Below are 13,004 nucleotides of genomic sequence, written 5' to 3'. Positions count from 1 at the left end.
GGATATTTCCAAGAATTATTGGAATTTAAAACCTAGGTAATCTTCTCCAGTTCTGACATCCAGCAATCTAGGGTTATTGATGATTTGTTGGGGTTATCAGATGAGTTGTAAAACCAAAATATTTTCATACACAACGTTTAGAAATATTCAATACTGAATGAGATTTATATCACTTTTCTATTTCAGTAAAATAATAGAATCTCAAGACAGACAGAAAATTGATTAGAAAAGTATGAAGGTTCATATTAATGAAATTCTCTACATAAAAAGCTACACAGTCAGGGAGTATATAAGGAGACTGAAATTTGTGTAACTGCTTTTAGTCTTTAATTGTAAACAAACACTGTTTACCACGGAATGTGCAATATGGCTTTTCCAAACAGATTTTTTGCAAACCAGTTAAGCAGCTGGTCTTACCTAAGAATTCAAAGTGCCGAAAAAAAAGAAAAGCAGATTTAGGGTGGGCATGGAATTACTTAGGTCAAGCCATTGCAAAATGTATTGATCAGTTTGCCTAATAACCCATCAGCCACTGAATACAAATGCTAAGTTTTAATTCAAGGTTTTAGCAGCCACTTGGAACTTGAAGCTCATGGGTCAGGTTTTCAGTGGTGCAGATCAGAGCAGTTTTCCTGTAACCCACAATTACACATGTCTGGAAGTGGTGTAGATATTTCACAGAACCACAGAATGTTCAGAGCTGGAAGGGACCCACAGGGATAACAGACTCACAGAATCATAGAATGGTATAGGTTGGAAGGGGCCTTAAAGTCCATCCATGCCATGGTCAGGGACACCTTCCACTGTCCCAGGCTGCTCCAGCCCCAGTGTCCAGCCTGGCCTTGGGCACTGCCAGGGATCCAGGGGCATCCACAGGTGCTCTGGGCACCCTATGCCAGGGTCTCATCAACCTTCGTTGTCAAGAATTTCTTCCCAATCTCTCATCTAAACCTACACTCTGTCAGTAGAAATCCATTCCCCCATCTCACAGGATCGCAGAATATTCTGAGTTAGAAGGGACCCAACAAGGATCAGCAAGTTCAGCTCTGAAGTGAATGGCCCATACAGGGTCTGAACTCACAGCCCTGGCGTTATTAACATCATGCTCCAACTGAGCTAATGCCCCGTCACTGCACGTCCTTCCTTGCCAACAGTCCCTCTCTGCTACAAACTGTAACTTCTTCCTATTGTATCAATAAGAAGCAGCTAGGTCTAGCATATGAGACAAGCACGAGGATCAAAAGAGTGGCTCTTTGCCTTTCCTTTATTACATGGTGGTAGCAGGGCAAAAGAGGAAGTGCATCTCAGGTCTTGGCTTTTTCTAGGAAAGGGTCAGGGAGGGGATTTCTGGCTGTCTGCCAATAGGATAGGGACAGGAGGGACAGGTAAGAAATTCCTTATACCTCTGGTATCGGATTACAACACCTCTCCATCCTTCTCTGTGCGATCATCCAGTCCAGCCCCTGCAGAACCCCCAGCAATCCCTCTGTGCATCCCTGGCAGCGCTTCCAAACGCTCCTGGAGCTCTGGCAACTTCGGGGCCGGGACCATTCCTGGGGAGCCTGGGCAGTGCCAGCACCCTCTGGGAAGCAGAACCTTTCCTAATTCCCAGCCTGATCCCAACGCTCCCCTTGGCCGGCGCTGCCCTCTCGTGGCGCAGCCCGAGCCGGCTCTGCAGAGCGCGGCAAAGGGAGCACAGCCGTGCAGCACATCCAGCTGCTCATGCCTGCCTCCTGAACCAAAAGAACTAACACGAAATGCCTCTCAGGACTTTATTAGTCTTTATACTATGTTTTTGGAAGACCTTTAAAATGATCGCAGCAGTCGAAAGCCGGTCACTCCAAACTTTAATAGAATGCAAACCTGTTTAACAAACTCAGGTATGAAAACAGCAAAATCATGTCCTGAGAAAAGTAGTTACTGATTCAATAGTTCTGGGAATAGATGCAAGGCCAAGAGCAGTGTTGTTCTGTATTGACTGGCTGCTGTTTACCAAGCTATCAGTGCTGATCTAATTAATTTCCAGTCTGCTTGTGTGGGCTACACTTATTGGCTCTTTCAGCATCTTATTATCTAGAGCAGGGCAAGAGGTTGAAAAACAATTTAGTGTCCTCAGAACACTTAATTTTAAAAAGATGCACATGGGGTTCCCATATGGAACAAATATATATACACCTAAACTTTTTTGTTCTTTCCTATGGGAGTATGATCACATAATTTACAGCAGAGAAGCCATCCAAGGATGCCAGCTGGCTACATTCTATTTTCATTATTCAGCAACGACAAACAGCTGTTTTAGCATGAAAATATTACCTGCACTTTTTATTTTTTCAGAATGTAACAATAAAAACATTCACTGTACCTGTAACTTTCATAATGCAAATCACTAATTGATACTATTACACATTTATTGCTGTTTCCAGTACATGCCAGGTGATTATGGTGTGTGGTTACTATCATGGTCCTGTGGAATTTACTGGGAAGCCTAAATTAATTTGAACAAATACGATCTGGGAAGTAGTTTTTAAATAGAGTAGGCAGAGACTTCTTGAACCAGCTTAAAATTAAATGAAAGAGTAAACATGGATCTAATCAATAAAGTTACTGCTCATTTGTCACTGAGTTAATATTCTCCATGCAGCCAAAACACAAAAGGGATTTTCTACAACTCTCTTCTGAAACAGAATTAAACAGGACTTTAGAACTGGGCCCAGTTCAGGTCAGATCTAGGCGTACAGTGCCTAAAGGAGACACAAAGATTTGCAAGCTCCAATGTACAGTTTATAGAAATGTGAGTAATATGGAATCAAACTTGCCTCAAGAAAAACTTCTGGGGGTTTTAAAATTTATACAGCAAAGGTGGCCTTCTAATATACAGAACCAAAGCAAATATATTACATGTGAGAATATTTTCAAGTGGCCTGTTCAGAGAGCAGGCTGCCAAGGAGTCAATGTGAAGTCAAGATTTCCCTATACACACACAAAAAACTCCATAATACAGAGAAGAACAGGACATTTTGAAATAGGGCACACTTAAACAGTGAGCCATAGATCATATCAGATATGTATACAGTATTTATTTCTTCACTATAATTTCAGACACTGTGCTCAGTTGAACTGCTGGAAATGGCAAACTGAGAGTAGTGTCAATAATTAGTGCCTTGATTAGAAAGAGGCTTCAAACAAGTAGTTGCATTCATGCTGTTGATTTTAGCAAAACTAGGCTGAATTCTGTTTAAATGCAGAAAACTGCATGAGAATTAACCAATAAATGTGTCAGCTAGAAATGGCCACCTTCCACTAGGAATTTAAAAAGCAAGGCTTTTCTCAGGACATGGAGCTCCTGGGCGTACAGGAAATACAGTAGGGGATTCATAGAAGGACAGGCCTGCTAACTCCATAAAACAGGGGTCAGGCAGCCTCAAGGCACTAACAGTTCCCAAACAGAAGCATTATTAAATCTATCACTTAAGGTTGTGGATATACTTGTGAATCCGTTGGAACAGATTTTCTACATTATCCCAAGTATCACCAGCCACAATTTGAAGAGCAACTGTGGGATTACAAAGAAACAAGAAAAATCTTTCATTAGCTACTGTGCTCCTCACCAAGAGAACACTAAACTGGTTGAATTAGTAAAATGTATCCCATCTAGTAAGAACATCCTGTAATATGTTGCATGCAAACTGCTTTTGGCTCATTTTGCAAGTAGGATTAATTTTTAGAAATTTCAGACTTTCCTATTAATCCCAGATAATAGTGCAGTTTGGTAGACTAATCAGATTACAAGGAATGTCATCATGATTTGATTTTAAATGATGGGAAGCATATTACTAGAACTATCACCCTCTCATTTTATGAAAGGATGACCTGGAAGAATGACAAACAGGGCTCACCATGTCTCAACAACTGGGCAGATCTCTCCTTCAAGACCCTTTTAAAAATATGCTTTCTTTATTCTGCTTTATCTCTGACTGATATTTTCTGACAGCAAATTATAACATGAATTTTAGAAAGACATGGATTTTGTCACAACAATGAATTGTGTAAACGAACACTGTGTAAGAAAATTATATACAAACTTTTCTTTTACACATACACCATTGATTTACCACCTGCTACAACCAGATATCTAGTGTGTGTTTTCAGTTAAAATCCCCACTATTCTACCTAGTCCTTCCCATTAATTTGACTCATGAGCTTCCCTTCTGTATCTCCCTTGTTCCCCACATTTTTACTCTCATTGGTTACAACAGGGCTCAAGCCCATTTTTATTTCTGGTTAATCTGATTAGGTAAAAACCTGGGATTGTGATGTCATTGCATCAGTAGAAGGAAGGAATGCTTCCTGCAGGAAAGATGGCAATTTTGACCTCTTAGAAGCAAGTCATGATCTAACGAGAAGATTAAAACAGAGCAAGCTAAACTGCAGCAGTAACACCAACTCATTCTGCAAAAGTATATAGTTCAAAGAGGGACTATGGCTCATGGACTGCAGGTAAGAAAGCATACAGTTCTTGTGTTTGTTTATTTGCCTGAAGGGAGCTTTGGCTACAGGGGGAAGGTCAGCTTTAGCAAAAATAGCAGAACATTAGAAATACTGACTAGTGAAAGGCTTCGGTTCTTATATTTATTAGAAGGAAAGATGGCTTTCAGAGCAGAGGCATCTTGACAGACTCTTTTCTACAAACGCATGACATTATTTGACTTCAACTTACCTATGTTCATATTCTTTCATTCTGTGCTGATGAAATAATAGTTACGAATTTCTCTACTCTACAAAATTGCTGTAGTTCATTTTGCTGCTTTTTCCACTTAGAAACCTACATCAGTAATTGAACAACAGATGAGAGTGAAACTAAATTAAACAACTAATTCATCAAGTTGTAAACTCATGATTTAAAATTTTAAAGATTTTGTGTGACAGTTTAGTAGATTTCTTAATTATTATGGGCTGTCACTGTATTATTCAGCATATACCACAATGCAAAGGCTTTAATGAGCCTGTAAGGCAGGTTGCTGTGTTCATGTGGTGCTCAAATTGATGCAATCCTTAAAGTTCTGGCTTTTAACCTCTCATTAGGCTTTTTAAAAAAGGCTTCACACAGAGGATATTTTTGTAGCAGATACTGTTTGTACCCAAGACTCCCAATGAGCAGAGTTGTTAAACCAAGTAACAGCTACAAAGCTGCACTGCTGGAGTAGCTCTAAGCAGTAAAAACTATTGACACTTGTATGCCTGAAGATTACCTTTATTCTACCATTACGAAGCTCATCCCTCACTTAAACTGAAGCAGATGTGGTGTCACTCATCAAGGGCAGCAGGAAGCTCAGCTTTGGTAAGAAGGCTGGCCTTTAATTTGTGTGCAGAAATGCCATGCATTGATAAGTGCAAAAACATAGCTAAATGCTAAAATCCATTAAATACTGCAGTCAGTATCATGATTAGATAAAAGAAGCTGCTAAAATTGCAGGAGCATTATCACTGCATTTAAGCTGCAGTTATCTAGAATGCAATAGACATGGGAATCTTGGAGACAAAACAAACCCAAACCCAACAACAAAACAAACAGCACTTTTTATACTGGTGTCAGTGACTATTCTTAAAGGTGCTTTTTTCGATATTTCAAACGATAATGATGTTTATGTGTTCTGGTAGTCTCACATAACCATTGTCTGACCAAAGCTTCTAATTAATCAGAATCTCATACCTGCCTGTGTATTCACTACTAGCAGCCTCAAGAGGAAGAAATGGGCCAGTTTCGGGCTGCCCAGCTGGGTCAATCACCCATCAAGCCATGAGCAGCTCTGCACTCACTGAAGCTGCTCTCAGTGCTTTGGCACAATCCGACCCACAGCCGATCCCACTGTCACTGCCAGTGTCTCTCCACCATCCACAAGGCATGAACAAACCTGATCTAAAACCAATCCTGCACTTAAGCTTTCACTTCACTGACTTCAGCCATGAAGAAAATAGTAACCAAACCAGGCAGAACAGCACTGCTGCCACCTACCCCAGGCTCAGCTGTGAGGTCACTCTGCATGTTCTTGGACCAATACGGCTGATCAATTTTGAGTACTTGCAGAATATGCTTAGCCCAGCCAGGAGGAGCTTCTATATCCATTGCCTCCTGCTACTGTAATCTGTTCTCTGAAATTTCCTTTAACCCTTGTCTCTAGTTTTATCTTTAAATCTAGGAAGCTTTTTGTGGCCAATTTATAATAAATGGCAGTAACTGGTTATTTCATTTTTGGCTACCATGAGTTTTGCAAGTAATAATCTACTCCTGTTTCTTACAGTCCATTTTTCTTTTCTTTCTAAGTGCTCATGTCTCCTATGCCAAAGAAAAGGAGAATTAAAAACAATTCATCTGTCTAAGGAGTTTGCAGGTGTTAACTTCTTGTTAGCAATACTTTATACTATTACTGCCAAATCCACAGCTCTCTGCTTTTAGCAAGATGCTTTACTGGGTTCTGTGGAATGTAACTGGTATGTAGATAAACTATTTTTCACTAGTGAAGCTTTGAGCCAGCTCTGAATTTTTCTTTCAGTTAGTTCTGTATTTTGAACAACAGAAGGGCAGGAAAAAATCTCACGAATTTGAGTGGGGGTTTCTTAATTTAATTTTAAAACTTATATATTTATCTTATTCGCAATTCTACTTCCTTATATTTTTCTTTGCACGGTTTTGTACCACCACTTTATAAATGAACAAAGCATCCATCAAGGTATGGAAGGGAGATAGAATTCAGAGATACGGAGCTGCTTGGGGCCAGAAGAGAAACCCTAATGGAGATTATGGAGCTTCTAGACATGCAGACACCTCTGGGTGCAACAGCCTAAAACCAGCATGTTGAATAAAGAATTTTAATCCTAAATCCTGGTGGCAAAAGGATTAAGGTCCAGATGTGTGGGATGTAGCCATGGCCAGTCCCCAGCTACCATGAGGAACACTCTAACACTCTGCTCCAAGGGCAAACAGCACAACTGCTTCCCCACCTATGGGCACCCTCTGCAGCTTCCCCTCTTCCCACTGCCATCCCAAAGCTTCTCCTTTGGGGTGAGCCATTTCCCCAGTCCTCTGGGACAGATAATGGCTGGAATGTTAAAAGTTCACTGTGAATTCATGCTTAGAAGGCAGAGTTTTTCTTTTTACACAGTGGAAAATGATGGTCAAGGTAGAGTAGCACCCCAAAGTCACATGCTGACCTGCAGTCCAAATCTCTTCCTTTCCATTCCAATTTTCTCTTGTCTACTACATGAGCAAGCTAGTGAGCTCTGCAGAAGGGCAAATGGAACCAGAAGTTGTTATTGTTTTGGGTGGCTTTTTCAATGAGTTGATGATGGCCAAGAATTTATCTCATAATGACTGAGGCAAAGTACTTGTTATCCATTCACAACTCCATTCACAACTCAAGGCACCAGTTCCTGAGTTACCAGATTGTGAATTGTTCTAGCAGGAAGATCAAAATCTCTCAGAAATATTTTTATTTTGACACATTATTGGGGGGAGGAATTTTTTCTTCACACTATCAGAGACATCAAGCTTTTTCTTGTATGGCTTTGTTGCTAGTTTTACATCTACTTGCCTTTCCCTTGCAGATAAGAGATGAGGAAAGTGGCTACAACAAAAATCTGTTTTGCATCCCTAAGCATTATGAAGAAGATTTAGAAAGAGTCTTCATTCCTCATGGACTCATCCTGGACAGGTATGAGAGTAAACACAAAAGAATAGGGACAGTGATGCCAATTTTTGCCTCTCCAAACGGAAAGACCGAGGTCCTGCCCTATGCAGCCCATGAGAAACATGGAAACCCTGCAGCCCTACACTTCTGTCCTAAAGTCTAGTACAAGAGGGTTATGGAGAGATTCCTCTACAAGCCCAGTTAAGCTTCCATGTTCCCTCCAATATCTTTACACCTACCTCTCCTGCAATATTTAGGTTTATGGATTAAATCAGCTTGTCCTGTGCAAATACATAACTAACTTTCCTATGACTTGCTGTGGTCATAGGAACTAACTACTTATAAAAACCTAACAGCAAGATCAGAATTTTTACTTGAACATTGATTAATATATGGATAAACAACTATGATATACAGAACGTTTTTCAGAATTTCCTTTTTTTTTTTTTTTTTTTTTTTCGCTCACAGGACAGAACGTTTGGCTAGAGATATCATGCAAGACATGGGAAGTCATCACATTGTTGCCCTGTGTGTCCTCAAAGGAGGTTATAAATTCTTTGCTGATTTGCTGGACCATATAAAAGCACTAAATCAAAATGGTGATAAATCTGTGCCTGTTACCGTGGATTTTGTCAGAATAAAGAGCTACTGTGTAAGCAACTCCCTTTTCTTTGAAAAATGGACTCTCTCCATAGACTGGCATTCTAAATACTGGTAGTTTGCATGAGAACCCCACAAAAATTGAGTTTATGTGAACATTCTGTTCAAATTACATACTAAAAAGAAACTGATTTCCTGATCTGCCCCAAAAGGTGGAAATTATACATCCACTGGCATAAACATATAGCAGAACATTCAACATGACAAAGCCAGGGGGAGATCCCAAACTCCCTCCTCTTGCAAAAAGCAAAAGCAGCATACCTTTCCAACAAATAGAGGATAACACTTTTGGGCATGCTTAATGTGACTTCCATCTCTTCTTTCTCCTTCTAGAATGATTCACCCGCAGAAAATATTAATTTTGTTGGAGAGGAACTGTCTACATTAAATGGGAAGGTATGAATCAGCATCTTCAGCTTTTAAAGGGAAACAATTTCTTGTGTATTTTTCAGGAAATACATCTTTATTAGGATTTTGATACTGCATACTTCCAGCTACTTAACACTCATTTAAACAGTTGCTGGGCTTTGAAACAGTGAACAATTCCCACTGATCTCAGTGGAAACTTGAAGTGATCAGTAATGAGTGCTCCCAAAGATCTTACTCTTTATTTTATCCCAGAACCTCCAGAAACGAACCACACTAAAATGATTCATTCATTTGGCTCTAGAATACTAGTGCTATACATAGAGCGATATATAGACCTGACATAAGTGTCTTTATCGCCATATTTTGAGCTTTCATAAATACTTACAGAAAGATTCTTCAGAAAGCACCAAAGTCAGTAGTTCAAGTGACAATCTCCTTTGAAAATCAATGCAATTTCCTTGTAACAAAGGGTTTTAGTGTGCTTTTGTTGGCTTTATAATTTGCTGAAAAATGCCATTTAAGTGTTTTCTTTTGTTTTCTCTCCCTTCTTTCCCTATGTAATCTCTTCCAGAATGTGTTAGTAGTAGAGGTAAGTAATGACTGAAGGAGGGGTGGAATGACACAGATTTTTTTCTCCCTTATTTTCAAATTAATACATCTTACATATAAAATTGTAATTAATTTTGTTACTGGGCTGCCAGGTTGGTATGCTCTAATTTAATCCACTGACAGTTTGGTTTTCCTTTCAAACTTGACAGATAATTTTTTTTTAATCTCTTTCAGGACATTATTGAGACTGGTAGAACAATGAAAGCACTCCTTTCAAAAATAGAAGACAAGAAACCAAGGATGGTAAAAGTTGTAAGGTACAAGGATGTAACCATTAGCTAACATATTCAAATCCTTGGGTGAATAGTCAATGTATGCTGACAGGTGCTTGTTTGGCTTGAAGTTTGAGGGGAGGAAGCAAATGCAGGAAGTAATCTTTATCCAGCTGCTTAAAGATTTTTTCTTAAACTGGGAAATTTACCCATGCACTACCATCCTCACTGCTCAAATCAATAAAAAAAAGCAGGTTTTATGGCTCCTTCTGTGTAGTGGACAAAGTCTGATGGATTCTCTATTTCTTACTTTATGTTTCAAAGAAATTCATCTCTTTCCATAGGTTTTCTAACACCATCTCAGTTGCCTCAATACTAGAATGACAACACTCAGAATATTTCTTAATATTCTCAACCATAAAAGTATCCAGAATCTAAGAGTCTCTCAGCACTTGGGAGATGACTTCAAGTAGCATTCTAGATCTGCTTTTAGTAGATCTCTAAAAGGAAATTTTGTGGGATATCCCTGTGTGTGTCAAGTAATCACAATGTTTTATAGAAACAGCAGCTTTATGCACCAGACAGTACTTCCTCAGTACTTCTTCAGATGGTACTTCTAGTGAATGTCCAGTAGGTTCTCAGTTTTTTCTGAAGTGCACAGGCAAACCAAGAGTAGAATTTTGCAGAAGAAATTGTCCTTTTCTCCCTGCCTCCTTCCCCACTAAAATCATTACCAGCCACTTGGACATGCTTCCACCTCTGTGCTATTCTAGTGTCCTGAGGCACTGCTACATGGAAGGACAATCACCTGAGACACAGGACTGGAGGGAAATGAATACAAAGTAGAGCCACCTGGACATAAAGAATGAACCTAGATCAGAGCCTTTGTTTTCCCCTCCACTACAAGGCTGAACACTTCTTTCTCTGCAATAATCCCACTGTTTTAAGTGCATGATTTTAGAAGTTTATGGGAAGACTACAGCTTAGAGTAAGCCATATTTTAAAAACCAACCTTCTCTGCTCTGCCTTACAGCCTGCTCGTTAAAAGGACACGTCAGAGTCCAGGTTACAGACCAGACTGTAAGTATTGTGTTCTTCTAGTGGCTTTTTTCTGTATTTTCCAAAACACAGTCTTGCAATTTCACTTCAGGCAGCACATCTGATGACTGGCACATAAGTTTCAAGAAGACCAAGAGAAAGAGGGAGAAACTTCATAAAATTTTGTGAACTAGTGACTAGCCATGCTATCCTGAGACCTCTTGACTATCTTTTTTTCCCTGGTTGGCCTGAGTACAGGTTTAGTTACTTGATATACAAATTTAACTATTTAGATAATCAAACCTTAACTTTTTTTTTTTGCTTTACTCTGACCCTAGAGTACATTTGTTTTGATGTTTGACATTATTAAACTTGCCTTGTTTCCAAACTGAAAAGTCCTACTGAATCACAGTTCATCTACTTTCATTCAAGTAAAATCTCACTCCTTGTCTCCTCCCCCAGGACCACTCATAAATAGGTTTTAGACAATTATTTTGTTAATAAAAATCATTCTCTTAACACCTTAATTATATTACTGACTGATGGGAATGGTTTAGATTCTAACCTCTGTCATCAATTTACAGCTCAGAGTTCTAAGGAAGCAGCACCCTGAAAGAGATGATGCCTATTACTCTTAGCTCGAGTATGTGTTGAATACAAACTATGCACTTAAAAGCTACTTACACCACTGAAGTATAAGAAGAACTGTATTTTCTTACAGACACAGGCTTTGAAATTCCAGATAAATTTGTGGCTGGATATGCTCTGGACTATAATGAATACTTCAGAGATCTAAATGTAAGTACATGCACCTTCCTCCACTGCCAGGTGTCAGGTACCTACCTACCACAGGTACCCAGCAAGAATATTTGCTTCTACTCAAAGCTTCTCAACAATTAAAAACCCTTCAATTCCAGCTAGAAGCTTCCATTAAAAGAGAAAAGCCTTTTTTAAAGTGTCAAGTTGGTAATGCAATGTAGGTGCTTAAAAAATGTTTGTGCTTCACCTTTTTATAATTCTACTCCACAAGTCTCATGGCTCAGCAGTACTGGAGGACATTCTGAATCCCCAGGATGGTGAGCAGCATACAATCTGCAGTCATCTGAAAAGAAAAAAACTTGTAATTTGACTTTAATTGGATATTTGTCTGCCTTTGTTCAATCCTATGTTGCTCTCCTGTCACCAAGTCTTAAAGCAGCCGTGCAGGGACTCCGTGTGAAGGTTTTCCACACACTTAGGGATAACATGTCTGTGAGATCTCTCTTCCCTTATTCCATTACAGCTTCCTTAGGCTGCACAGAGTAGTAGATTTGGAAACATCATAAACTAATAAGGTTGATCTTCCCACCCCCCTTTGTTTTCAAAAGTGCTTTCTTAATTCTGGTTGATTTCAAAGTTTTTCACTTCAAAGTATTTTTACTAAGACAAACCAGTTCTGCTGAAGACACAATCAATCTGTGCTATTCCTCAGCAGCATGGAGTATGCAGCAATTTAACAAACCTAAGGTCTTTAGAATATATAAATCTTTATATTACAGATAAACTTGGAAATAATATTAAAATGTCGAGTTCAATGCAAGTAGGAAACTTGCAACAATTATGGTTTTAGTGTGTTTTAATAACAATGCTGGGAATACAACTAAAAATCAGTCTTGCATTTCATACGAAGACAGAGGTTGATAAATATTGTACTTTTTTGTTTGTTTGTTTGTTTGTTTTCTTTTAGCACATCTGTATTCTGAAAGAGAATGCCAAAGAGAAATACCAGATGTGATAATGTCAAGTCTTCAGGAGCCCTAATTCATGGCTGCTGATTAGGTGATAAACCATTACACCAGGAAATTACTTCTGCAACTTGTGTGTCCCTAAGAAGAACGAGAAGCTACATGTTAGTGCCCAGGACCTGCAGCTCGCTGAGTGCATTCGTACGCTGCGCTGAACACACGCTGCGGACACCCGGGCTTTGCCCGTTCGGCAGAGCTGCCGGAGCTGGGTGCGAGGCTCTGGCCACAGCGAGCGCTGCCGCCGGGCCCGGAGCCGATTGATCCCGCTCCGCCCGGGGATGGGGGCACCAAGGCTGGAACGGGCGGGGATCCAGCGGGATAGCAGGGGGACCGAGGCGGGAGCAAAGGGGGACTAAGAGGGGGCTGAGGAGGGATCGAGAGGGGGCTGAGGTGGGATCGAGTGGGGACCGAAGAGGGGGACAGGGCGGGATCGAGGGGGGACTGAGCCGAGACCGAGGCGGGACCGAAGGGAGACTGAGGGGGAAGCTGAGGTGGGATCGAGGCAGAACCGAAAGGGGGGGATGAGGCGGGATCGAGGGGAGACCAAGCGGAGAACGAGAGGGGAACGAAGCGGAACCGAAGGGCGAATGAGACGGGACCTGCAGGGGAGAATGAGGTGGGACCGAGAGGGGAAGGAGGCAGGACCG

At 40.4% G+C, this 13,004-nt stretch overlaps 1 protein-coding gene across 1 annotated transcript; it reads left to right on the top strand.

Annotated features, from left to right (window-relative positions):
• Nucleotides 1–4,479: 4,479 nt before the first annotated feature.
• Nucleotides 4,480–12,601, top strand: LOC306807060 (hypoxanthine-guanine phosphoribosyltransferase-like; the record flags this gene model as incomplete). The annotated part of the gene is made up of 9 exons (XM_079316313.1): nt 4,480–4,497; nt 7,603–7,709; nt 8,154–8,337; nt 8,679–8,741; nt 9,286–9,303; nt 9,498–9,580; nt 10,569–10,615; nt 11,295–11,371; nt 12,300–12,601. The coding sequence occupies 9 exons, from the start codon at nt 4,480–4,482 to the stop codon at nt 12,345–12,347; spliced, it is 645 nt and encodes a 214-aa protein (XP_079172439.1). The 3' UTR covers nt 12,348–12,601.
• Between the last annotated feature and the right edge of the window lie 403 nt (nt 12,602–13,004).

This window comes from Erithacus rubecula, assembly GCF_903797595.1.
Source record: "Erithacus rubecula genome assembly, chromosome: 12".
Lineage (NCBI taxonomy): Eukaryota > Metazoa > Chordata > Aves > Passeriformes > Muscicapidae > Erithacus > Erithacus rubecula.
This window is presented reverse-complemented; position numbering and strand designations above follow the sequence as displayed.